This window comes from Lycorma delicatula, chromosome 7, assembly GCF_047948215.1.
Source record: "Lycorma delicatula isolate Av1 chromosome 7, ASM4794821v1, whole genome shotgun sequence".
NCBI lineage: Eukaryota > Metazoa > Arthropoda > Insecta > Hemiptera > Fulgoridae > Lycorma > Lycorma delicatula.
The window spans coordinates 136,026,086-136,053,939 of NC_134461.1; the positions used below are offsets into that span (position 1 = coordinate 136,026,086).

Below are 27,854 nucleotides of genomic sequence, written 5' to 3' on the forward strand. Positions count from 1 at the left end.
GTATAATTTTTTAATAAGTTTTGTATATACATCTACTACCAAACGATTAATATTTTATTATAAGTGTGACAAAAGAGTAACAAATCAAGTTCATATCATCAAACAAAAAAATCAGTTAATATTATTTAATGTTTTAAATACTGTAATTGCAGTTTTTCAAAATACATTTTGAAACTGCAGGTCTAATAAAATTAATGGCAATGCAGAACCTTATCATTTTAAGTTGATGTAGACTTACATGATCGCTTTTCTTGCCATTCTGATTTTTATAAAATTTATTATACTTAAAATTGAAAGAAAATTTATTCAGACAGGAATAATGGAAAAATATAATAATTAATAAGTACAGCAGACTGGGAATAAGTCCCACAGGAAGGACAATGTTTGCATGTATGGAAAGGTTAAAAACAGATAGCAATATTAGGAATAGTTAAACTATCTTTTTAATCAAATACCTTCCGATCTGACTTAGTTCCAAGTTAACGGTTGAATTCATACAATTAAGACACAGACCATCACCCAACCCATTTTCAAACTGATATAACTGAATGTGCATACAAAAATAGCAAATTAAAATAAAAAAATTTCTTACCGTCTGATGAGTTTGAGTCTTCACACGGTTCTGCAGGATCATATTCTTCTGCAGGTGGTGGTGGAATTAGAGGTGGCTGTTGTGGTGGCAAAGGCTGATCATCGATAACAAGGCCACCTTCATCGTGTTCTTCATCAATATCATCTTGTCCAAGACCCATTAATAATGCTGGAGGTTCTGGTGGTGGCTCTAACATACCATAACTTTCTCACCACCTTCTTCACCATCATTGTCGGTTGTTCTCTCCGGTTCTATATCGCTATATATATCAACCTCTTCTTCTTCATTTGGTGAATTTGATGGTGATGGTTCTTGAGTAAATAACTGTGGATCAGGAAAAGGAGGTTGTCTCAAAGGAGGGACGACAGGATTTGTATGTATATTAGGGCGTTGAGGTGGTAAATTCATACGGAATCTTATTGGTGCTGCACCTGTAAATGGAGATATACCAATACCATAATTAGAAGTAAATCCTGCTCTATTTGAAGAAAATGAAGATAGATTAGATGAAGGAAATGAAGATGATGGATTACTTGAATGCATGTCAGTCGGTCTTCCACTGCTAATATTTCTATCTCTTGACTGATAATCATAACTTGAAAATCTACTGCCATGTGGATTACTACTACCAGGATATAATGGAGTCTTAGTGGTTTTACAGTTACCATTTTCTTTATTAACATTGACCCTTTTCTCTGTAACTTTAACAGATACAGAACCATCTGTATGATTATGAATTATTTCAGCGTTTTTTGAATGCCACTTTGTCTGGCTATCTAAAATACTGTCAAGTAAACTACTGCCAGTAGGTTTTGTAGAAGTGGCTGGTTTATCGACAGGTCTTTTTTTGCAGTTCCTGAACGAGCTTGTAGTTGAGAACGTGACAATAGAGCAACCGCTTTCTTATGACTCATTGTACGTAAATTACTTGATATAGTTGTTCGGTGGTTACGCTGTGTTAATACTTGTCCTATTTCACTGCTTCCACCGATAGACAAATCATCTTCATCAGAGCATCTGAAATACAGAAATTAAGATAAAATGTTAAAAGGAATGAAAGATCTTAGGCAAGTCATTCATTTTGAACTTGTAAGTGAATAAAGGAGTTCTGCAGTTTCTCTGAGAACACCAGAAAAAAATTATATAACAGTTGTAATACAAGCAGCAATGATGTGGTGTAGTTCAAGCAGTACTGCTTACCAGACTCAAAACATTTCTGCAATCTTACTTTTCTTGCAAAAAAATATTTATAAAACCATCAAATGAATATAACACATTTTCTGGATGGATGGTCACAATATGTTCCACATATTCTCATTATTTTCGTTTAAATGGAAATACTTTTATTTATAACAAATAATAAGATAGTATGAACAGCAGATAGTACTTAATTTTAATTTATTTTTTTAAATTACAGATACACATTGATTTTTTTTTCATAAATCACATTTACAAACATTAGAAGTTGAATTAAGTTTTTGGGCTTCTAGACATATTATGAGAATTATTTTAATGCATTAATATTATAAACTGTTATTTAAAAATAACGTGCTTTCCAGTTATCTAAAATTAAAATTATTATATGTCTGGGCCTAATTCATATGGGTGATGACATTTTTTACACTAAAATGAAATCATACTTTGACAATAAATAACATTAACATACATTGACAATATAAATAATTCATTTTCTTCAGCAGTTGTATTTTTGAAATTTCAAATAACTCATTAACATATTGACCATTGTGTTAATAAAATTTACTATTATATGAAATATAAACCAACAAAACACAGTAATTAAGTTAAATTTCCCATATTAATTTCCGGTAACTAGTAGGTATGTATAAATTTTTTTTTTATCATATACATTAATAATTTTTTCTATTATTTTATACTAGCTGACCCAGCAATGCTTCACTATTGCAAGATTTGAGTATATAAGTTTGTTTCTGTTGATTTAAGAATTTCCTTTATTTATAACCTTCTTCTATATTTTCTAACTTATCTTTTTTAATCAAACCTCTTGCGATGTCCTATTAAAAAATCTTCTTTACCTCCTCTTCCTCAAGCTTCTCTAAATTCCACCGGTTCATCTGACACTTTTTCTTCTGGTTTTCAAACCCCAATTTACATTTCATTTAGATAGGTAATCTTGGAGAGCTGCATAAAACCAGCCAAATCACCGAAGACAAAAAACAGGAAAAATACACACACATACACGAGGGTGTCCCACTGACACCCTGTGTCAGGACATGTTTTACTGGTAAAAATAATGAAAAAAGTTCATATAAACATGTGTCTGAAAATGCTTTGTTTTTGAGTTACGGCTAGTGAAAGATTTCGCCCAGATTTTAGCTATTTTAATAAAAAAAAGCTCTACTGTAATTAGCCCAAATTAAGGAGTAAAGCTGATGGTTTCTTATGTAATTTAAGCTGGGAAATAGGATAAAACAAGTCCCAAAACTCAAGTAGTTTTTTTTTTAAGATATCTGACATAAAACATGAAATTTGGTGACGAAAAACTAAGTTTTTTTTAGGTCTGTAATACAATAACTTTGTTAAATGACTAATAAATGTGAAAGATTTATTTACAAAAGCTGTAGAAAATTTAATTCTGAAAAAATTAATGTAAATACAACCAATAAAAAGTAAATAAAAACGTTTGAAAATTTGTTTTTTGTTGAAGCAAAACACAGGAAAAATAGAAAATAGTGTTATTCTTTCTGTACCTAATAAACATTATTCTCTATATAGGAAAACAAAAAAATTAAATACATGAAATGATAAACAGTAACAGAATAACAAACCTCAATTACAGTAATTGTTACAAAAATTGTCCATAAATGATATTTTTAGAACTGAAGACTGTTTCTCGTAAAAGCGGCTTCATCAGTAAATAAAATTGAATTTACCTTATCGGCGTTGTCTACAAGTCAATGAAAGAAGTTTAACCACTCGTGAGCGGGGTGGGGGTGTGATCTGTTGGCCGTAAATTTTGAGGATTACCACACTTGTTTTTTGACAAACCAGTGCGAAATGAAGTTTACCTGGTACTAGTGTCTGGGCAACGCTGAATCACATGATGTTCATCAGTAACATGATGATTTAACTGGCATTCAACAGAAAACTATCACGTTGGAAGTGACTCTTTCACTGTATCAGTAAATACTGATACATTGAAGAAAAAGTTTTCATTTTTTGTTTTTAAAAAGAATGTTTATTAGATAGAGAATTTTTCATCTGTTTTGCTTCAATAAAAAACCTATTTTAAAAGTTTTTACTTACTTTTTATTGGCTACATTTATATTAATTGTCTTAGAATTTAATACTGTACAGATTTTGATACTACATGTTCTGTCTGCACTTATTAGTCATTTAATGTTATTGTACTACAAACCTAAAAAAAAAAAAACATCTTTCGACACTGAATTTTGTTTTATGTCTGTTATCTTAAAAATTACTGGAGTTACAGATCTGGGACTAACTTTATCCTATTTCCCAGCTCAAATTATATAAGAAACCACCAACTTTACTCCTCAATTTAAGCCCCAAAAATTAAAGTTTATTTTTATTGGAAAAGCTCAAATATGGGCGAATGCTTTCACTAGCCGTAACTTGAAAACAAAGCGTTTCCAGACCTGTGTTTATATGAACTTTTTTTAATATATTCACCCGTAGAACAGGATCTGAAAGTTTCTCTGTTTCTTTATGTGACACACACACACACACACACCAGTATTATTCAACTGCACTCTAGAAATCATAATGAAAGAATGACTCAAAAAATGTCCCTCACAAGTAAAAACAGGCTGAAAAATCAAAATAAACTGTCTTGGTTTCTCCGACGACTTGGCACTGCTAGCAAAATACATCAATGAAGCCAGATCACAGACAGTAAAACTTCAAAACACTGCGAATAAAATTGGGCTCAAAATATCATTTGAAAGACAGAGGATTATGCCCCAAAAACCAACATGATTAAAAGAAGTAAACATAAATGGTATAAAAATCAAAATAGTAACCCAATTTAAATACCTCGGAGAAATAATAACAAACAATACAAATTTAAAAAAATCGATCCAATAAGAAGAAACAAACTAGCCAAAGTTCAAAAATTAACCTGGTATACTTACAATAAAAAATGCTTATCAATAAATACAAAAATAAGACACTAATACACAATTATAAAACCAGAAGTCACTTATGCAGCAAAAACACTCTTCCACCTAAACAAACAATCAAAGATAGATTAGACTCCAGAAAATCAAAAGAATCTGAAGAACCTGCATTAATAAAAAGTGCCAGAAAGATAAGCAATGAAGGACTGTACCAAACAAAATTGCATACAAAGAATTAAAACTCAACACTGATACCATGGGGTAAGAGGAGACAAGGATTCTTTGGATGTATCATGAGGTTGCAAGAGTCAAGACTTCTGAAACAGCTAGTACAGTACAATCTCGACTCAAAAACAGGATGCAGATTGATCAGAGAAATAAGAGAGGATCTGAAGGAAAATTAGCCTTATACCAGAAGACCCCACAAGATAAGATAAAATTAAACAATAAAGTCAAGAAAAAAACAATCACTTCACACTTATAAGAAAAAAACTCACAACATGAGCAAGAAAGGGCACAAAGATCGGAACATAAGAAAAAGTACTGGGAGGACCACAAAGCCCAAACAGTCCCATCGAAGAGACTTGGATATTGGATTGACTTAAGTGATCCTATGCGGTCATAAAAAAATAATATATAAATATATATATTTTTTTCAACCTCTGCAAAGTACAGGATTAGAGAACATGCTTTCCTTTACTTTTTTATGTATATCAAAATGGTTTTTGGTCCAAGCCCATCTTCAATGAGCTTTTCCTTGTCTAGATTTACACATTAATTTTAGCTTTTTACATTTTATTTTATAAAAATTGTTTGTTAATAAAATTTAAAACATTTTAAATATTTCACAACACATTTGTTCAATCAAGAGTATGAAAAAGTATTGCAATAACTATTAATTTATCCCTATTCCTATTTATTTATAGTTTATTTAGGTAACAAATTAATAGTTAGTGCAATACTTTTTCATTCTCTTGACTGAACAAATATTTGTTCTGAAATTTTTAAAATGTAAAAAGCTAAAATTAATGTGTAAACGTAGAAAAGGAAAAGTTTATTAAAAAAATATACATATCATTGAATATGGGCTTGGCCCTGAAAACGTTTCGATGAATATAAAAAAGTAAAGGTAAGAGTGTTCTCTAATTCTGTTTTGCGGGGGCTGAAAAAATATTACTTTTTATTATATATAGTTATTTAATGTACAGAGGAAAGAAATAAATGGACTACAAAACATTTAATCTAAATAAATTAATATATAATCTTTTAATGATGCCTCAAAATTTAAGCATATTTTAAAATTCCTAGTTTATAAATTGTCATTTGAACAGAGTGCAAGTAATACATTCAATAATTAGACAAAATGTATTCTATAAAATAAAGAATCATCAAAAGACAACAGTTTGTATAACTTAAAATTTGAAATTATTTCCACAGTAAAATAATTAAATAAAATTTTGAAATTCTATAAGTGATTTTCTTCACATTCTTAAAATACCTGATTACAGTACAACAATGAAATTTAGCAACAGGTATTCGGGTCATGAGACCGGTTCAGAAAAACTTTTTATTTACAATCCAATTATACATGCATTCTATCACCTTTGAAATAGTTCCCTTGGGAAGCTATGCAATGCTTCAAACGGCTTTCCCACTCTTCATAGCAGTGTTGGAACTCAGAAACCGGAATTTCCTTCAGATGTTCGGTTACATTTTTTTAATGTTCTTTACTGTTCCAAAATGGTGTCCTTTGAGGTATTCTTTAAAAGTCTGGAACAGGAAAAAGTCACAGCGCGATTCAAGTCAGGTGAATAAGGTGGTTGAGGAACTACAGGAATGTTTTCCTTTGTCAAAAACTCATTAACTGAGACTGCAGTGTGACAAGTTGCATTATCATAATGCAACATCCAGTTGTCTTTGATGGCTGGTCTCACGTGGGCAACTTTTTCCAGTCTGTCAAGAATTTATTGGTAAACATATTGATTTACAGTCTGTCCTGTAGACAAATACTCCAAAAGTCTCTAATTCGCTCAACACTGTCATCACTTTTTGACGTTTATGATCTTCCAAAGTATGGATCGTCCACAACTGATTCCCGGCCATCTGAAAATGCTTTAAACCAACTAAAAACTTGGGCTGGTGACAGAGTGTCATCTCCATATGACTTTTTCAATTTCATAAGTTTAAATAAGTTTCAGTAGCATTCTCACAGGGTTTTAACATAAAACTTGATTGGACAATTTTGCTTATAATTAGTATCACTCATTTTTGTTTTAACGCACAACAAAAACTCATTTCATGAAAAGTTTTGTTTATGTCTCACGTGGCAACAATAGACTTAAAGTATTAATACAAAATATAAATCAGCTGTTCATATAACCATATGTTACTAGTAACTTTACAGTGTTGTCATTTTGGCAGTAAAAAAAAACTAGTCTCATTACTTTATATACAGACCTCGTATGCTGTGTAAAAGGATTTTAACAAATGAAAAAATAATACCAGATATTAATGGTAAGTTAGAAGGAATGTTCTGAAAGTTCTTGGCCTGACCCAAAGATGGTGTAAGTATGACCAAATGACCTCCATATTTGTAAAGTACGATCCTTTAGATGGCCTGCTGGGACATGTGTGTTTAGTCACACATTTGTGGCGATTACAGCTAGTTTTGACTTTCCTGAAAAATGGATAAAATTGAATTTTTAGCCGTTAGGGAATACATTAGTTTAATAAGGTCCTGACAAACATACAAAAACAGATAGATTCTATTTTAAAGGATTCACCTCCTTTATTTTCAATAGTAAAAAAATGGATGGCTAAATTTAAACAAAGATGACGAATGCTCAGGATGCCAAAAAGTCCCAACTACCAACAAAATCATTACAAAAATTCATAATGATATATTAAATGATTACCAACTAAAGGTACATGAACTTGCAGACATTGCAAACATCTTGATAGACCCCGTCTTGCTACATTTTACATAATATTTAGGATATAAAGAAGCTTTCTGCTTGACAGGTACTGTGTCTTTTTTAACAGTTAAACAAAAATGCATTTGATAGAATACTACTCGAAGGGTTTGGACTTATATAAAAACACAAATCTGCAGAGTTTTTTCAACATTTTTCAGTAGTACATTTAAACATAGTTTCACTATTATTACACACCAGAGACAAAACACAATATGAAACAACTAAAAGTGCACCAAAGGAAGCAAATTAAGTTCCCCACGAGCAGGAAAATTCATGGCTAAGTTTTTTTTTCTTGTGGTGTGGTGGTCACAAACTAACTGGAAAAAACAGGACCACCACCAGGGAGTATTGCTGCATCAACTGAAGGATGATAATTTGGGTTAAACTTCCAGATCTGGCAGAAAACTAAATGCTCTTTCACTACGATAATTGTGTCTGTACACACTTCTCAGGGTGCTGCTTCCCAAAATAACCAAAAATGACCTACCAAATTACCAATTGTGATAGCTTAAAAATTTCAAGGATTCTGATTTTTGTCTGTAATTATTAAGATCTTATAAACATCTCCATTAAAAAAAATCAAATTACACTATTTATTGTTATTTTAGCTCTTTTTTAATGAAAAAATTTAACTTTCATTGATTTCCAAACAGACTTCTTGCTAAAATATATTTTAAAGAACTTTACCTAAATCAAATAATTTAAAAGATCGTACACATTTGAAAAGTTAACAAAACAAAAGTTACTTAATGTGATGGAACATAAGTGGAAGAAATCTATCAGAGTATGTGTGATGTAATGGACACACTGTCTTAACAAAGAGGGGGATTATGAAAATGAGAAATGGCAGAAAAGTTAAGAAGGATCTGAATGAGATTTTACTACTGTCATTAAGAGCTGACCTAAGAGCTCATAACACAATTACAACATACCCAGAAAAATCATCAAGTCAATTGTGACTGCCAAACAAATCAAAAGTTGGAATCGCTTGGCTGAATGAACTATGAGATGACTGTGGCTGTGATAAAGTTTGTGATTCATTCTGGCTGGAACCAGTAAAACTGCATGATCCTCTACGATTATTGCACATAATCCCTAATTTCTTTGCAAGACGTTCCTTGACAGTTTTTTTCTGAAGTACTCTTGGATGTCCAGCACCTTGTCTTGTTTTCTACAAAAAAGAAAAAGAAAATATAAATTTATCTATAGAAAATATAACATTTAAAAGTTAATAGGTACTTGAACAAATGAATAAACAACTGCAAATATATGATGAAGATTTCAATTTTTAATGCTGACTTTAACATCTTTATTATAATTCTCTCATAAATATCACACTACTTTAATATAAAGCAATTATTTATTGTTTTAACCAATGTTTTTTTGAGATTTGTAATACAAACATCTAAAAAAAAATTAGTTTATAAAAATTATGGATAAATGAGTACAACTAAAAATACCGTTATTAAAAGTGAAAATCAACACTGATGTGATTAAGTTTCCCAAAACAAACCTTGATTCAGTTAATTTACCTCTTTAATCTAATAAGATTGTTACGCTATCTAAACAAAACTGTGTAATTTTAAACCATACCTGATATTAGAAAAGAATAAAGTAAACTTTATATTTAATATAAAAAAAAATTTGCGCTACAAAATTCTTCCTTAAAAATAGAGCTCTGCAGTAAATTAAAAACATAGCTACTAACAAACAATTAATTGGCTTGTATCTTAGAACATACTTAAAAAAGATACAAATGTAAGAATTCTGTGATTGGATAAAAATAATAAAAATGAAAAGCAACTAGACAAAGAGATCGCAACAGAGCATGAAGTAAAGACTCTTGAAAGATTGAATTTTTTTAACCCGAATTATTAGTTCAAATTTCTACACGAGAATAAAAATACATTCAATATAAGAAAGATATTAGTGTGATATCATCTCATTATAATTCATATTAGCAATCTTGAGAAAAAATGAAAAAAATATATAATTTTTCATGAATTTGTTCAACTTAAAAAGTATCTTGTAATCACCCTTGTAAGTGATATATTTTGTTTAAAAATATCTTCAAAGAAGTTACATGAAAAAAAAAAGAAAGAATTAAAGAGGCTACCACAGCAAATTCCTTTATGAAGTAAAAAAATGAAATCAGAATTAGTTCATGTGGTGGCTTACAGGAGAAAACATTCACGTCAACAAAGAACCTTACCTCCAAAATGTTTTACAGTGAAATAAATAACACTGTAAAACAAGGCAATGAGCTATTTACTCATACATATTACAAAGTTGAATTGAAGAAAATTATGTATAAAAAGTGTTATTACAACTCCCCTGGTTTACTGGTGTTCCAGTTAAAACGTATTTGGACGGACAAAAATTTATTAGAAGTCTTAATTAATATTAAAAAAAAAAAAAATGAATACTTGTTTCAATTGACATCCATAAAAAAATTCCCAATTGAGTTCTTTGTAAATGTGAAATAAAGTAATTTGTTACATTAAATGGGGGAACAACCTTATGATTAAGTGTTTAATTATAGATGGGATAGCAAAATCGTAATGAAGGAAAGGAGAGTTTTGATTAAACTAATGAGAAATTTGGTTTATCAAGACAATACAAAATGGTATTCTATTCTTATATAGAAATTTTAATGAAACTTACATGTACCCAACAACATCTTCAAAATAAATGAAACATTCCAAAATGGCAGCCATTAAAATTAGTTAGTAATTACCAGGTCTGAAAATATTAATATAGAACTATAACTATTCAGTCTACTAATATTTTTATCAAATTATTTTTATTAGATAAAATAATAAGCCATTTATCATTAATAAAGTGAACTCATTTGTTAAAATTGGTTGATAAACAGCTGAGATATGATTGAAATGGCTAAAATGGTTGCAAAAATTTATAACTATTATTTTAAAACTTATTATTTTTACATACTACACTAGAAATTAATTATTTTTAATTAAATTAGTGAACAATTAATTCCCTTTGCATCTTGTTTATGAAAATCTAGATTCAGGTGTCTGGATTTTGCCTACTGGGCTGGTCTAGCGATTAACTTGTCATCGCAAATCAGATGATTTAGAAGTCTAGAGTTCTAAGGTTCAAAGCCTAGTAAAGACAGTTACTTTTATATGGATTTGAATATTAGATTGTGGATACCGATGTTCTTTGGCGGTTGGGTTTCAATTAACCTCAGGAGTGGTGGACCTGAGGCTGTACAAGACTACAATTACATTCGTACATATCATCCTCATTCATTCTCTGAAATAATACCTTACGGTGGTTCTGGAAGCTAAACAGATAAAGAAAGATGTCTGGATATTGGTGATTACATTTTCCATTAATTCCTTATAACTGGTGGAACAGAAACGTCACATTTAGAAAACCTGAAAACAATTTTTTTGGTTATAGCACACCACCACATTTATACCAAAGTTTGAAATAAATAATTTAATAAGAAAACTTTAAATTTTTCTCCAATAAAGAAATCTTACCTTTCTCTTCCTGTATCTTTTCTTCCGTTTTCTAGGCAATTTCACTTCAATAACACCTTCTTCAGTCGTTATTAATTTAATTTTAAATCTACAGTTTTTTCTTTTCCTTCTTCTCTTCTGTCTAGGTTTCCTGCGACTGCTTGGTGTCCCTGTTTTCTTTTGATTACCTTTTTGTGTAGTTGTAACAGCAGAATTTGTTTCTTCTTCACTATCATCTTCATTAAAATCAACATCATTTGACGAGGACTAAAATAAAAAATGAATAATATAATACAAATCACCCATCAATACCTTATATCTTTTTACATTAGTATAACTGAAATCAATTATCTTTTGAATTCAAAATTACGACTGTTTCATGAAAACAATTTACAATTTAAATTGTTTTCATAAAAAATCCAATGTCTATTGAGTTAGGAAAATGGAATTCTATACTTGCTACTTTCAGAGTTGAACTTTCACTATATTAAATATACGGAATTTGTTAAATTCGCCTCTCGGACAAGATTATAATTTCCCTAAATTGAACACTTATTTGGTCCTAATTGAAAATAAAGGAAATTTCATTACAATTACTTTTTACACACTTGATTCTGCCAGCATATACTGATCGTTTATATAAATAGTTTATTTTTATTACATGGAAACAAGACACTGTTCTAACTCTCTTTGCAATTGGAATTTCTTTAGAGCTTGCTTTTGATATGTTTATACAAAAATTTTTGATACAATGTCTGCTCAAAAAATTACAAAACAATTTTAAGAACAGATAGGACTTGGCTCTAAAAATTCTGTTATTGTCTATATTATTCTGTGTTCTACTCAAGTACTACTTAAAAAATTTGGTTGAAAAGTGTTAAAACATCCATAAAAAAAGTATAGAGGTTTAAATAAGTTTTTATTACCATAAGCTTTTTAAACGTACAATTCTATTACATTTTTACAAATGACCTTTGTTTTCTTGAAGTCCTGTAATTTGCAATATCAATGATTTATTGTAAGTCTAAAATTATTTATTTTTAAGTCTAAAAGCATAACAGTCACATACTGCTAATAATGTAAATAAAAATATTACTGACCTCATTTTGAAAATTATTAGAATTTACTAGAGCAATAATACGTTGACTTTGCCTAGTACGAGGTATTAATCGCTGAAGATGTCTTATGCTGGATCTTGCAGCTAAATTCCAATCATCATCAGATTCTGATAACTCATGACTAGGATCAGGCCTCAAATGATGAACTCGTCTAGCACTGTTTCTTAGTCGTCTTCTTGGAAGATAGTCACCAAATTCTTCATCTGAATCAGCAACCACCTTTACAAAATTAAAAAAAAAAAACTTATAACCCTCCATTTTATGAATAAATATTTAAATTTGTTAAATCAGTCATTAAAGTAATCATTTTATTTTAAGAAAAAAAGAAGTTTGCAATAATATAACAAATTACAGTTTACTTAGGTTAAAAATGAACATCTGCAAAATGCACAAATAAAACATCAAATTGCACTGAAATTTGTACATTGTAGTATTGTATGGTAAGTCAAGAGTTGAAAAAAATACTTTTAAAATTAATTACCGCTTCAGGAGTAAATGCAGCGGAAATTAATATCAAGGTGTACATTCTCACATCAGTATTAGATTTAATGTAACTTTTATTCATTAATAAAATTTAGATTGTGTCTGTTTTATTATTTGTAATGATTTATGAAAAATAATTGACAATATTAACAATTCAATTAATACCTTAAATAGTTAATAATTGCCTACTTAGGAAACATATTTTTATTTCATTTCTAGTAATTTTACATAAGGATGCTATATTTAAAAAAAAATTCAGTAGAAGTATTTTAATTAATTACAACAAATCTTAAAATGAAAACTAAAAAAAATTCCATAATTCAAGTGTATGCATAAACTGCGCTCTGTATATGAAAAAAATGAAATAGAAAAATATTCCTCCTTTTATGAATATCTTTAATTTTAACTTTTTTAGCTGGAGTTTATTTCAGAATAAATAAAAATTATAAAGCAATCTATTCAAACTCAACTAAATAACATCCAAATATATTTTTAATTACAATGTTCAAATATATTAAGTCTTTAATTAATAAGATAATAACACAATTTTATTTACTTGCTGTTTTATTTAAAATAGAGATTTAATAGCAGTGGTTAAAATTTATCAGCAATATATTTTACAATAATACAAAAATATTTAAGTAACTGGATAAATTATCTTGGGGGGATTAAAAAAAAGATTAGCATTTCTCTTCTCTTTTTTATTGTTAAAAAATAAATGTCAGAAAAAAATTTAGTAAGAATGTGTATAAAGGTACATACACCAGTATTTAAAAGTGGGTATTAAATAAGTCTGAAATTAAAACCTTAAAATAAATCTATTATAAAAACTTCCAAATTACAAAAAAGGTTTTTAAGTTTACCCCTTAGTTAAATAAATATTACTGATCATTATTCAACTTTTGAATATAACTTGATTTTTACAGCTAAAATAAACACATTTGTTGTTTCACTGCAAGTGGAAAATTTCCAAGAATCCAAAAAAATACCCAAAGAATATCATGTAATATTTTGCTAAATTGCATTTTGGCACTTTGATTGATACTTTTAGGTTTTGGAATCACCACTATCAGACACCAGAGGCATACATAGTAAAACAAATTGTTGTTCACAGAAAAGTTTGGATTGATTGCTCTTAAAAATGGCAGATTTAGAAAATTAATGAGGATAAAAGTATCAAATCGTAAGTACTTGTAACACTTACAGTAATAAAATCACAATTAAATTTGTCTTTTTAACATCTTTATTTTTTTCTAATTCATTTCTCATCTTTATTACTTATTAATTTAAATAAAAAATGAAATAGATTGTAGTCAGTAATACTTCTACAGTTCGCATAAAAGTTATTTAAAAACAGTTTTGATTACAATTATTATTTCTGATAATGTGATTGATTAAAAAAATAAAATCATACCAAAAGAATTTTCCAACCACACAAGGGAACTGTTAAAAGTTAATTTTTTTTCACATGAATAAATTGTAAATGAATCTTGTTTATGCATTACAGGACCTTCTTTTCAACCATTATTTTCAGATTTTTTTTTTGGAAATGAAAGTAAGAAAAAGGAAGCCTATGCGGTAACCACAAAAGAAAGAAAAATGTTGAATTCTTGAAATAGTAATTAATATTTTAAATAGCTAGGAAAAGAGCTGATATAAGAAAGGAAGATTGATGGAGATAGAAAAAATACAGGAGAGGGGAGTAAATTTTTATGAGAAAGAAAATAGTATGAAAAGAACTACTAAGTAGATGTAGAGAACTCTTACAGAAGGTGTATATTTCATGAAGTTTCTGATGAGGTGTAGAGATGTAGGTTCCTAAAAGGCAGGACAAAAGTAAATATAACAAGTTAAGAAAATAAAACATTTTCTTAGTGATATTGTAAACAAGACCGATGGGGGAAACTGTATAAGAAATGCAGAAATTAGGGTGCTCATAGGAAATGGGATAAGAAAGACCTTAACAACCAGGTTAAACTGAAGGTAAATGGGAGGAAATCATAGAAAAGGTGGCTAGATAAAATTAAGGAGGCTATTAAAAGGAGTGTAGAAATAAAACAGATTATGAGGGATAGCCTGTCCCAGAATACTGTTTAACAGACAATTTCATTTAATGTAGCTAACTAAACCTCAATTACATTAAGTGATAATCATTATTTGATCTTTTTTCCATGTTAACCAATATAAACAGGTAAAAATAATTAAATTTCTTCCCACTGTAAGAAATTTATAAAAATCTGACAGAATGTGATTAAATTACTACAAACATGCACTTGTTTAAATTTCACAAAAACATGCAATTCTTATAAAAAAAAACTTGTGAAAATTACACAAGTGTTTGATAATGATGTTGGCAAAAAAGACTGTAATAATTGGACTTTTTACTCTGTAAAGATGATAATGAATTTTCAGTAAAAGTTAAAACAAAAAAAAAATAATACAAGTATATAAATACATATTAATCACTTCAAATCACTAATCACTGCAAAGCATGTTTGTTACAATATCCAATAATTATAAATACTTACATGATCTGGATATTCAATCTCTTCTTCTATCTTCACAGAGTGTAAACAATTAATTTCAAGTTCATCGGTTTTCATGTTAAGATTAAACTGTGGTAAAACTTCATCATTTAATGAGATCTCAGATTCCTTTAAAAATAAGATAAAAGAAAAAACCTTACAAAATTTCCAAAATCAGTAAAATGGCTAGCCATTTACATTAACTAAAAACACCTGCAGTAAAAAGGTAAGATCACTCAATGCCAGACTAAGACTAGAGGTTGGGAAGTGCTTCAGCAGGAACAGTCGCTTAGCGACCATGAAGTAATCTATTTTGAACTGGGGGCCTCATGGTCATGAGGGGTTGATGTATAAGTAAGAAGAGTGATTAGTGTGTTGGGCATTGAGAGGGTGTAACATATTGTACAAGAGTGTTTAGGTCACCTCAGTGGCATTTCGCCGGCGTTTTTAACAGAGGTAATTTTGAAGGCTTGCCATATGCCGCTGGAGAAGGCATGACCAATAGATAAACTTGTATATTGGTGGTTGCCTGAGGTAGCGGCAGCTAGAAGGCCTGTTTTGGTGTAATAAGCGTCTACAGCAAGCAAATCATAGAGGTGCGATGGAGGAGATTGATTTGGCACTGGAAGAATTAAAGAGGTGTCGGAAAGCTTTTAAGAAAGAAATTATGAGCAGTAAGAGAGAGAAGTGGCAGGGGTTGTGTGATCACCTTGATAGCGACATATGGGGAGACGCCTTCAAGATTGTTAGTAAAAAGTTCAGGAGAGCGTTACCTGAATTGTTACCTGACTGCGTGGAGGTACTGTTCCCCAGGAGGCCATGTGAGGTATTGGAGGTGGTTGCTGCGGCAGAGATTCCTCCATTTGTGAGATGGAATTAAGAAGTGCGGTGATGAAAATCAGTACGCGGAAAAGTCCGAAGAGAGATTATTAGCATCAGTGGCTAGGTCCGTTGTCTTGTACACTGTTCCAGCCTGGAGGAGAGCATTAGATAAGAAGATTGTGAGAACGAGATTGCTGGTCTCAAAACTGGTCGTACCGAACAGTTTTGACGGAAGCAACTTTAGTAATAGCGGCCATGCCACCTTTAGATCTGTTAGCGAAGGAAGTAGTGGAGAGATCAGCGGGTGTGCCAAAAGGTCAAGATAAGCAAGATACGTTCATTGGGAAAGGACGCAGATACGGAGCTGGACGAGAAGGCTGCTCTCACAGATCAAACCATGGCTGGGCAGAAGGTATGGCAGTTAGCCTATGAGATGATGGAGTTCCTGTCCAGTCATGGCTGCTTCAACAAGCATCTGTGGAACAGAAAGAGGAAGAGGTCGGATGGATGGGTGCCTCTTCTACGGAGAGTGATGCAGTGGAGCAGCACACAGTGTTCCACTGTGTCAGATGGGTGATGGAGAGGAGAGAGATGGAGCATGTTATTGGTGTGATCACCACAGATAACGTGGTGGAAACGATGTTTTTTAATCGGAAAAATTGGGACACCATTTGCAATATGGTCATCGATATAATGAGAGCTAAAGCTAGGGAGGAGCTGGAAGATGAGGAGGATGATAGGGAAATGGAGATTTGGGGTTTCTAGATTACGGGCTAGGTGGATAGCCCCTTTCTGGAGGCATGGAATGCTGAGGTGTCTTACAGCCGATGAATGAATGAGGACTCCAGGGGATTTGTTAAGGGGTTAAAATGAAAAAAACCAGAGTGCCGGGTGAAAGGTCATCTAGGGGGCCCTCCTCTTTCAGGCAAGGCATTAGGAAAGACCCAATCCTGGCCTACCAGGTGGTACCCAGTGCTGGGAATGACATAGCCAGGTCCAACATTGTCACTCAGGAGGTTAGAGGCAAAGGCACCCTTGGGATTGAGTCGTGCTTCATCGGTCTAGGTCTGGTCCCAAGGGGAAGGGATGAAAAAAAAGACTAAGACACTACTGCACAATCATTTCATTGGAAGCTCTATATCCAACTGAACATCTGACATTTGACAACAAACTTCTAATTAATAAAAAATGAATACTCAGAAAAAGTCTTTCAGCCCATCGAAGACAGAAAAGAAGACACAATAATGAATGAACTTTACATGAACATGGAGAAAATATTAGATTTAATCAGAAAAAGAAGAATCGCCTTTTATGGTCATCTACAAAGAATGAACCCCCCAACAGGGTATTTATACACTATAAAAATCTACAAACTAATAACAACTGAAACAGAGAAACTGAAAAAGAGAGAGAAAAAATGAAAATAATACAAGAAGACATCAAAGAACATTTACTATGGGAAAGAATTTCAAAATATTTCAGGTTTCCAGGAGAGAAAAAACCATAGAAGAAATATTTCTTACCTGGACAGAAGAAAAGATGTAAAACACTGGAAAATAAAAAAAGGAGATATGGAAGAAAAAGAAACTGAAAAAAGAAATAACATGTACATAAAATCAATTTGATTAAACAAGCGAGATTAAAACTAAAAATCAATTAAACATAGATTGTGTAACTTATGACATCAAATATTGATATTAGTTATTTAACCCCCTTAACGGTTTTTGACGAAATTACTCTGACGAACTTCGAATCCAAGAAGTAATAAGAAGTGTGAATTGTATCAAGAAGTGGCAGAGCGAGTGGGAAGAACTAATGCCATCTCTTATATTAACATTTAATCTCCCGGTAATACCAGGAACATCAAAATCTTGCTCGAAGATGGAGATCCGTGCTCGATGTGCTCAGGAAGGCCACAATGACAAAGACTGCCATGCGGATGAAAAATGAGTGGTTCACAGATGAAAAATGAGCAGCCCGCTCTCGAGACTGCCTAATTTTTAAAGAGGAAAAGGTGATTCTCAGACTTTCTAGCGAGCACAAGCTATCTTTTCTGGCTGCATGCAGAGAATACAGAAAAACACTTAAATTCACAGAACCTTGTTAATTTAGATGTATCTTTTGCCACTGCTGCGTCAAAACAAGCTCCCATGAATTTAGGTATTAAGCAGTGTGAATCTTGCAATAAGCTGAAAAAACTTGTTCAGATGTTGTCTGATCAGGTTGCTTCACTTAAGGCCACTATTTCAGAGCTGAGGAAAATGAACAATAAGTCGTTAGTCACAGTTAGTGAATCCAATTGTGACATTACAATTGTGTTCCAATTGTGACCACATTACAACTGTGACACAACTGAAGGAGACAGACAAACTGAAACGACTTGATTATTGCAACCAGCTTCTCAAAAACATTGCTGGCGACATTTAGACCCATGTTGTATTTCATGTCAGACGAGGCACGGCATCTTCATTTAAAAGACAATATTAATTCACAGATCACAAAGTACTAAATGGCAAGGAATCCTCACAAGATATTCGAGCGTTCACTTCACAATGAGAAAATTGGTGTTACAAACCGTTTGCGGTAATTGTATAATGGGAACAATATTATTTGACCAGACTGTGAATACACAAGTTACCTCGCAATTTTCAAAGAATTCTATGCACAAGTAACTGATAATGAAAAAGAATACAGCTTCTTCCAAAAAGATGGAGTTACTTGTCACACATCAAACGTTCTGAAGGTGAACATTTAACAAAATATCAACACAAATGACATTTTGCATCAGACAACACTCAATATGAACAGTTGAGCACAAAAGTGCAGTGATGCCCAGGTAGCCATGTTAAACATCTTTTGTAACAATAAGGTATATAAATGCAACATTTAAATTAAGTTTTATGTTTTTCTTATTTAATTTATCCATATCATTTATCAAATTTCATTCCAAAATAACCTACCAATTCTGCAGCGGTTACATTATGAGTGATTTTATGTTGCTCACCCTGTATTAAGGGATTTGTTAAACTAATTATAAAAGTAACTTTCTACACACTGTTTTTTTACACTATACTAATGTGTCACATTACTTTTTTTCTTACAATGTACATGTTCCAAATTTCTTTTTTATTTTAGGGACTTTTTTTTTACTTCTACATTAATACTTTTTTTTACCCATTTAAACATTAGAATGATATGTCCAGTGTATATTAAACTTTTTAATTTGTCTTTCCAGTTATCCAGATCTGGCCTAGCAAAGGTCAATCTAGATAACTGGTATTCCACTGTATGCAAAATCTATAACTCTTACCATTTCATTTTCCACTTTTACATTTTTTGATTTAACTGAGATGGTCTCTTCAATTGATAAAGGATCTTTTGGAATATCACCATTAATCATATTAAACGGTTCCTCTTTCAGTTGTACTAAATCTACCTGCTGCATGCAGTTAATTCGAATTTTTTTTATCAGGTTTTAAGTTATAGATTTTTTTTGTAATTTTTCTGTAACTATGTAATATGTGTGAGAGTGTAATATGAATGAGAGGGAAACACTTTCATTTTCCAGTCAACATGGCCATACAATTAAAAGTAGTTCGAGAAATGTAATCTACAATGAATATAAATTTTTTCAAAAGCTATCAGACTTCGAATTCCGTAGCGTGATTTACTTTGATAAAGTTCGTGAACTCAATGCTGAAACACGCGGCATTAGTTGGAGATCAATACAAAGGATATGTAGGACAGCTAAGGAGTGCGATAGCAACAATAGTTGCGTTCAGTTTGAAACGCCAGGGAAAAATAGGACACAGGATGGAAATCTGTTGCTGGACAATTTTAACAATCATGTATTGTGCAGAAACATATATCAATAATACCTCTACCGTTCAGAATGAAATCCTTACCGTTAAGAAGTTCAAAGAGGAAATACGGGAAAAACTGAAAGCAAATTTTATCATCTATAACCGTTCGTCGTATTGTGAAAAAATTGGTTTCAAGACATTTCACAAATTAAAAGCGTGAAGTGGTGGTCGACGTATATTTTATCATAAATTATTATTTTTATCATAAAAATTGGTTTATGAATGAAGTACAAATAACTTACAAGAAGGGAGTGCAGTAATAATAGATAACACAACTTATCTCCCTTTTGTGGTACTTAAAATTACCACAACAGCTGGAGGAAAGCTGAAATCAAACAGTAGCTTTAAGAAAAAGTGGTTGCTTGCCACCCACCGCTTTTACAGATTTTTAAAAAAATTTCAGCATTCTAATAATATGTATAATGTTTACCGATAAGATTTTAATGCCTTTATGTAACCTGTTATTCTTTTTATGTAGATGTCTTTGATAGAAATATTGCGAATAATTGTAAAAATAAAAATAAATGAAAATAACAACACCAACAGTATAGTAATAATAATAATACTTACAAAAACTAAAATTTAAAAGATTTTTAACTAACAAAAAATATTTTGAACAAAAAGGACATTTCAGTAGATGCCAAAATTAGGCACTAAAATACAGTAATCAAACCAGAGGACCTTCAGTGTTTTGCTTCAGTGTTTTTCTGGGCAAAAAACATTTTCGTTATGATGCCCAGGGAAAAAAATGAAACATAGAAATAAAGTATAAAATCTAATAAGACAGTAACAGAATTAAAATAAAATAAAAACTTAAAAACAAAAATTTAAATTCAAACTAAAATACTGAAAGCAATGACAAAATAAAAAACTTTAACTAAAATGTGAAACACAAAAATATACAACTACTGTACATAAAAAATTTAAGCATACTATTATTAAAAATATGTAAAATACTAATACCTGGAAGAAATAAAAATACCCAGTCCAAAACTTCTTTATTACTGCCCAGGATATGATGAAAATTCCTGGACAATTTAAATTTACAATGCAAGGCCGCATAACAAATGTAATCCACAAGGATGTGGCACACAGTCAAGCAGCACTCTCATTGTACGTCCATACCATAATCCCTTTCTTTTTACCCCATTTTCCCCTATCCCTTTCCTTTCCCCCTATGCCTTATTTTTTCTCCTTTCTATTTCCTTTTTTATTTTTTCCCCTTTTTGATTTTCCCTATTTCCCTTTCCCTCTTTTTGCCGCGCGTAAATCGGTTCCATAGTTTTTTAGTCTAAACTGGATATATATATATCAAAAACTGAAACTGAATAGTAAAAAATTTAGTACAGCGTGTTTTGCTTTTACGTCCAACAGATAGCGCTGTTTTTACATGTCACATATTAGGTATATAAAAACACGCGCGTATTCGAACGTAACGTTGTGTCAAAATTTCAAAGCGATCGGTGAAGAACTTTCGGAGATTTATGATTTTGAACAAACGAACATCTACATTTTTATTTTTATAGATTATTTATATTTAACGTGTATTTTTGAACAGATTTTGATAATAGAAATGTAGTGTCTTACCTTTTTTTATATCGGTATCGTTTTCTTAAATTTTGGTTTTTTCAGCGGAAGAAATGAGATATTTCTTTCTTTTCCTGTTTAGCCTCCGGAAATTACCGTTCAGGTATTACTTCACAGGATGATATGCCGGTTATTTTTACACGGATTTGAATACTAGATCGTGGATACCGGTGTTCTTTGGCGGTTGAGTTTCGATTAACCACACATCTCAGGTATGAGAATATACAAGACTACACTTCATTTACACTCATACATATCATCCTCATTCATCCTCTGAAGAATTATCTAAACGGTAGTTACCGGAGGCTAAACAGGAGAAAGAAAGATTAAGTTCATCATAATTTATTTTATCGATAATATTATCGGTTGTTGTTACAATTTAGATTCGGAGTAACAGTACAAGGTGAAAAGATAAAGATGCTACGATTTGCTGATGATATAGTAATTCTAGCCGAGAATAAAAAGGGTTTAGAAGAAACAATGAACGGCATAGATGAAGTCCTACGCAAGAACTATCGCGTGAAAATAAACAAGAACAAAACAAAAGTAATGAAATGTAGTAGAAATAACAAAGATGGACCGCTGAATGTGAAAATAGGAGGAGAAAAGATTACGGAGGTAGAAGAATTTTGTTATTTGGGAAGTAGAATTACTAAAGATGGACGAAGGAGGAACGATATAAAATACCGAATAGCACAAGCGAAACGAGCCTTCAGTGACAAATATAATTTGTTTACATCAAAAATTAATTTAAATGTCAGGAAAAGATTTTTGCAAGTATATGTTTGGAATGTCGCTTTATATGGAAGTGAAACTTGGACGATCGGAGTATCTGAGAAGAAAAGATTAGAAGCTTTTGAAATGCCGTCCTATAGGAGAATGTTAAAAATCAGACGGGTGGATAAAGCGACAAACGAAGAGGTATTGCGGCAAATAGATGAAGAAAGAAGCGTTTGGAAAAATATAGTTAAAAGAAGAGACAGACTTATAGGCCACATACTAAGGCATCCTGGAATAGTCGCTTTAATATTGGAAGGACAGGTAGAAGTAAAAAATTGTGTAGGCAGGCCACGTTTGGAATACGTAAAACAAATTTTTAGGGATGTAGAGGGTATACTGAAATGAAACGACTAGCACTAGATAGGGAATCTTGGAGAGCTGCATCAAACCAGTCAAATGACTGAAGACAAAAAAAAATTGTAATTCAAATTTTTCATCGCTACGAAATTAGTTAAAATCAGTGTTTGTTAATTAATTCGTATACGATGTTTTAAACGTTAAATTTACTCGATTTATAAACAAAAACGGTTTTTAAAATCGTTATATTCATTTTAACTGCTGTAAAATCCATTTTGACCAAAACACAAAAACATTTTATAAATTTAATCGTAATAAAAAATTATCAGTTGTGGTTTTCCTTTACTGTTCATATAAATATTTATAAATAAAAAATATTTAAAGTCGATAAATTATAAATTTTAGTTAAAAAAATTTAGCAACATAATTCAGATTATTTTGTTACTTTATTTTAAATATATAAACTTTGATTTAAACAAACGCTTTTTCAAACAAAAGCAAAGCAAATATTAATCTTAAAATAAATGATTTATCTTTTAACGATGGCCAGTGTTTTACATCCTCTGTCTTGCCGACACGAACAGTGGCATGTACAAGCCTTTCTGTTACGTAGTTTTTTTATATACTTGTCCTTGAATTGGTTACATACAATAGCGTTTGCGTCTTTGTTTTAACTACTGTCAAGAGTTTTAACTGATTTTTTTTTAGCACAAGCGGCAGTGTAATTATAAAAGAGTTTTATAAGCTTTTAAAGTTACGGTCCTTTTTGAATCACCCGGTAGTACTAAGCACATTCACTAGGTGCGCTAAAATGGATTAAGAGGTTTGTTACTGACCGCATTGAAAACGTTTACAAGGTCTCCTTAGATTACGGACTTAATATTGTTCGACATTGTGGTTTTCAAAAATTAATTCATTAAAGTCATATTACTATGCCTTTTCAAATGTTGATATTTTTATTATATCTAAGAAAAATTATTCGCAAACTTTGTTAACTTTGGCAGTAAATGAATAATTTCAAGATACAGTTAATACAACTTCAGAAAGAAAATCTAGTAAGACGATAATTTCATTATAAAAACTTTTTATTTCACGCTAATAGGTTAAAAAAGTTTAGAAATATTTTAATATCTACATCGTAACATAAAAAAATGTTTTCTTTTTCTCAACGGATAGGTACAGAATACTCTTAATTATTAATTCAAGTGTTAAATACATTTAGAAAAAATAAAGGACTAATATAATTTTAATATAAGAAAAAACGCTATTCTAGAGATCGGAAACTCAGTTTAGATTTTACATCTCTTAATCTATATTTTTAATTTTTCTGCATTCTATGTGCAATTTTTGTTCAAAAGAACGGTCACTTATAATTAAAAAAAATAACAATATCCACTTTTACCAAAACAGACAACGGAGCTGTTTTCGTTTATAACTCGATACTATATTTACGAGAAAGGGCGGCCTTATTATGTTATCGTTTTAAAAAATTGCCAATCTCATTTGAAAAATCTTTTAACCGATTTATTTAAAATGCGATAAAAAAATTTATTTTACGGGAACAATATTATTCTGTTCGTGAAATTTTAAATGATCCTAATTAAAAACAACAAAAAACACTATTTAGCTGCTTCCCGTTCAACGTATTCTGAAAGATATGGTCAAAATAATCTTTAATACTGAAATTGTGAATCATTTTTTAGTAATCTTTTATATTTAATGTAGATATGTCGACATTTTTTCGTGCGTTTGTATTTAAACAATTAATCTGAATTTCAAAAATCTATTTTTTACAGAATTTTCGAAGAAACATACGGTTTTTACTTTCGGTTAGATGGTGGGAGTGAGGGTTGAAATTGAATTTTTCTTTACGTTTTGAGATATCAGGAAATTAAATCAAAAAAATAGCACAAGAAAATAAACGTTAGAGAAGTTACAAGACAGGAATGTACAGAAGAGATATTCACGAAAAATATCACAAACTTTCAGGATTTGTTCCGACGCTACAGGCACAAAATAGACAAAAGACTCGGCTTGCTGGTCTCAAATTAAGAAAAATATATTTCCAGAATATTGTATTAAAAGAAAAGCATTCGATATAGTTCTAGCGTTCCGCATATCAGTTACCTGTTTAATACAGAGCGATGAAAATAAAGAAGAAAATTTGTACAAATATAGGTTCGGAAACGGCTTCGTTAACAAACGTCGGCTGGCGAAAGGTTTCACCCTTATTTATGTGCCTTCCATCAAATTAAGCTATACTATAATACTGGGATCCAAATTAAGGGGGAACTTTAGCGGTTTTATATGAAATCTGACCTGAAAAAAGGTAGGTCTTATAACTGTACCCTCCGGGTTGGTCTAGTGGTGAACACGTCTTCCCAAATCAGCTGATTTGGAAAGCTTAGAGTTCCAGCGTTCAAGTCCTAGTAAATTCGGTTATTTTTACAAGGATTTGAATGCTAGATCGTGGATACCGGTGTTCTTTGGTGGTTGGGTTTCAATTAACCACACATCTCTGGAACGGTCGAACTGAGAATGTACAAGACTACACTTCATTTACACTCATTCATATCATCCTCATTCATCCTGTGAAGTATTATCTAAACGGTAGTTACCGGAGGCTAAACAGGAAAAAGAAAAAAGGTCTTATAACTGTATTTTTTAGTTAGTATTTGAGAAATCTGGGGTAATAAACAAAAGATCGGAGTTGAAAAAAACACTATTTTACGTTTGGTGTAAAATAACGTTGTTAAATCGGTGATAAAAACGCATTAAGGTTTTAAACAAAATTTGTAGAGAATTTGATTCCGAGTAAAACTATGAATAATCTGCACAGAAACAAAAGAATTTCGAAGTTTATTAAAAAAAAATATATATATATTTAAAAATGTGACGGATTTTATTAGGTATTAAACGAAACAAAACTACAAAACAAAAGAATTAAATATTTTAGAAAAATAAACGAAACTATTAATAAAACACATTTGTTTCGCATCGCTCAAGTAGATAAGTGGTGCAAATGACAACGTGTCGAGTCCGTAACCGTGCACACATCGGTTCGAATCCGACTTCACACACGTATTTTTATTTTTTATTTCTTTAATTTAAATATATTGATTTATTAATATTTTTTAACCTCTGATTGTAAACATTTTATATGAATACAAACATATTATTGAAATAATAATAAATCTTTTTTTTCCTTTTTTTTTTGTCTTCAGTCATTTGACTGGTTTGATGCAGATCTCCAAGATTCCCTATCTAGTGCTAGTCGTTTAATTTCAGTATACCCTCTACATCCAACATCCCTAACAATTTGTTTTACATATTCCAAACGTGGCCTGCCTACATCTACATTTATCCTATCCATTTCCCTTTTTAAATTTTCTAGCCTACCAACCTTTTTTAAACTTCTAACATTCCACGCTCCGACTCGTAGAATGTTATTTTTTAATTTTCTGGTGACCCATTCCTTTGTAGTCCCCACCCGGTCGGGGACTAGTTTACCTCCGGAATATTTTACCGAGGAAGGCGCCTCCATCATTGCTATATGAAAATGCAGAGCCACATTTTCTTGAAAAAAAAAGCAGCTGTAGTTTTCCATTGCTTTCAGCTGCGCAGTACTCAGAGGACTGAGTGATGTTGATATGGCCGTTTAAGTCGTTCTGACTCCCGCCCCTAACAACTACTGAAAGAGCTGCTGCCCTCTTTCAGGAATCATTCCTTAGTCTGGCTCTCAACAGATACCTCTCCGATATGGTTGCACCTTCGGTCCAGCTACTCTGTATCCCTGAGCACTCAAGCCCCCTCACCGACGGCAAGGTCTCATGATTCATAGAGGAGGAATAATAAATCAATATATTTAAATTTAAAAAATGAAAATAAAATATACGTAATGACGGATTCGAACCGATGTGCCTTCTTGTAAGATCCAAATATTATATTAATTAAAATTGTATTTGGCTGTAACTGGAACCAACCGAAAATAGTACCGGTTATGATATATTGTTGAAAAGCTCTCGACGAGGGGTTGTTACTGCAGTTAAGAAAAAGTCCAAAATCCTATTTTTTTTTTTAGATTTTGGGCTTTTTTGATTTAGTCGATTGCAATCAAAAGCAGAGGTGCCAAAGATATTATAACAGCCCTAAATCCAAAATTTCAACATTCTACGGCTAATGACTTTTAAGTTATACGAGATATATACGGACGTATGTACGTACGGACATCGCACCGAAACTAGTAAAAATGGATTCAGGGATGATCAGAATGGATTGTTCCGTTGAAATTTGAAAACAGAAATTTCTCGCGGTTCCTTATTACTTCGAATAAGGAAGTAAAGATTCTCAGTATAAACGAGACTAAAACAACGCGATACGAAATATTAGATACCGATAATCAACCCATCGGGTTGGTCTAGTGGTTAACGCGTCTTCCCAAATCGGCTGATTTGGAAAGTCGAGAGTTACAGCGTTCAAGTCCTAGTAAAGCCAGTTATTTTTACAAGGATTTGAATACTAGATCGTGGATACCGGTGTTCTTTGGCGGTCGGGTTTCAATTAACCACACATCTCAGGAACGGTCGAACTGAGAATGTGCAAGACTACACTTCATTTATACTCATACATATCATCCTCATTCATCCTCTGAAGAATTATCTAAACGGTAGTTACCGGAGGTTAAACAGGAAAAAGAGAGAGATACCGATTATCAATTTTTAAACGGTACAATTTTTTTTTATATTTCAAATTAGATAGATAACCTTACTCGTCGATTTATCTTATCGATGAAACTTTACGACTTTGCGCATTTGTCACTCTGTAATATCAGACCTACTTTTAAAGCGCAACATGGAGTACAAGATTACAGTTCATCGTAATCTTAAGGGAATACCTTTACAAAAATTAACAAAAAATTATTAAGAATTCTCTCTTAATTCAACGACAAAGATTTTTCTCACAAATTGAAGATGAAAATTTACCGATAAAATTTTTTTTTTGTAAAAGTTCCAGTTCATCGATCGGGCTAAAAATCGAGTTTCCCCAGTTACTAATAGTATTTAAAAAGAAAAAGTTAACAAAAAATTTATTATTATTATTATATGTTTAACATACCTTAATGAATATGTTCAAAACATCATGCTTTCACTCTTATGCATTCACGATGGTATTTACTTAAGAATTACAAATTTTTTTCCTAAAG

At 31.3% G+C, this 27,854-nt stretch overlaps 1 protein-coding gene and 1 pseudogene across 2 annotated transcripts in view; both read right to left on the bottom strand.

The window, feature by feature from the left end:
* The window catches only part of LOC142328391 (uncharacterized), a 39,828-nt pseudogene extending 35,472 nt beyond the window's left edge, over window positions 1–4,356 (bottom strand).
* Window positions 1,472–27,854, bottom strand: part of LOC142327954 (uncharacterized) — a 56,147-nt gene continuing 29,764 nt past the window's right edge. The window contains exons 3-7 of one of the 2 annotated variants that reach the window (XM_075371375.1): window positions 15,306–15,431; window positions 12,277–12,513; window positions 11,198–11,443; window positions 8,618–8,856; window positions 1,472–1,609 (exon numbers count right to left, since the gene is read on the bottom strand). In XM_075371375.1, the coding sequence (XP_075227490.1) occupies window positions 8,635–8,856; window positions 11,198–11,443; window positions 12,277–12,513; window positions 15,306–15,380 (780 nt within the window). In that variant the 5' untranslated portion in view covers window positions 15,381–15,431 and the 3' untranslated portion in view covers window positions 1,472–1,609; window positions 8,618–8,634. Of the gene's footprint in view, window positions 1,610–8,617; window positions 8,857–10,976; window positions 11,090–11,197; window positions 11,444–12,276; window positions 12,514–15,305; window positions 15,432–27,854 lie in introns of those variants that run through there. The other variant, XR_012757131.1, reaches the window with a different exon arrangement.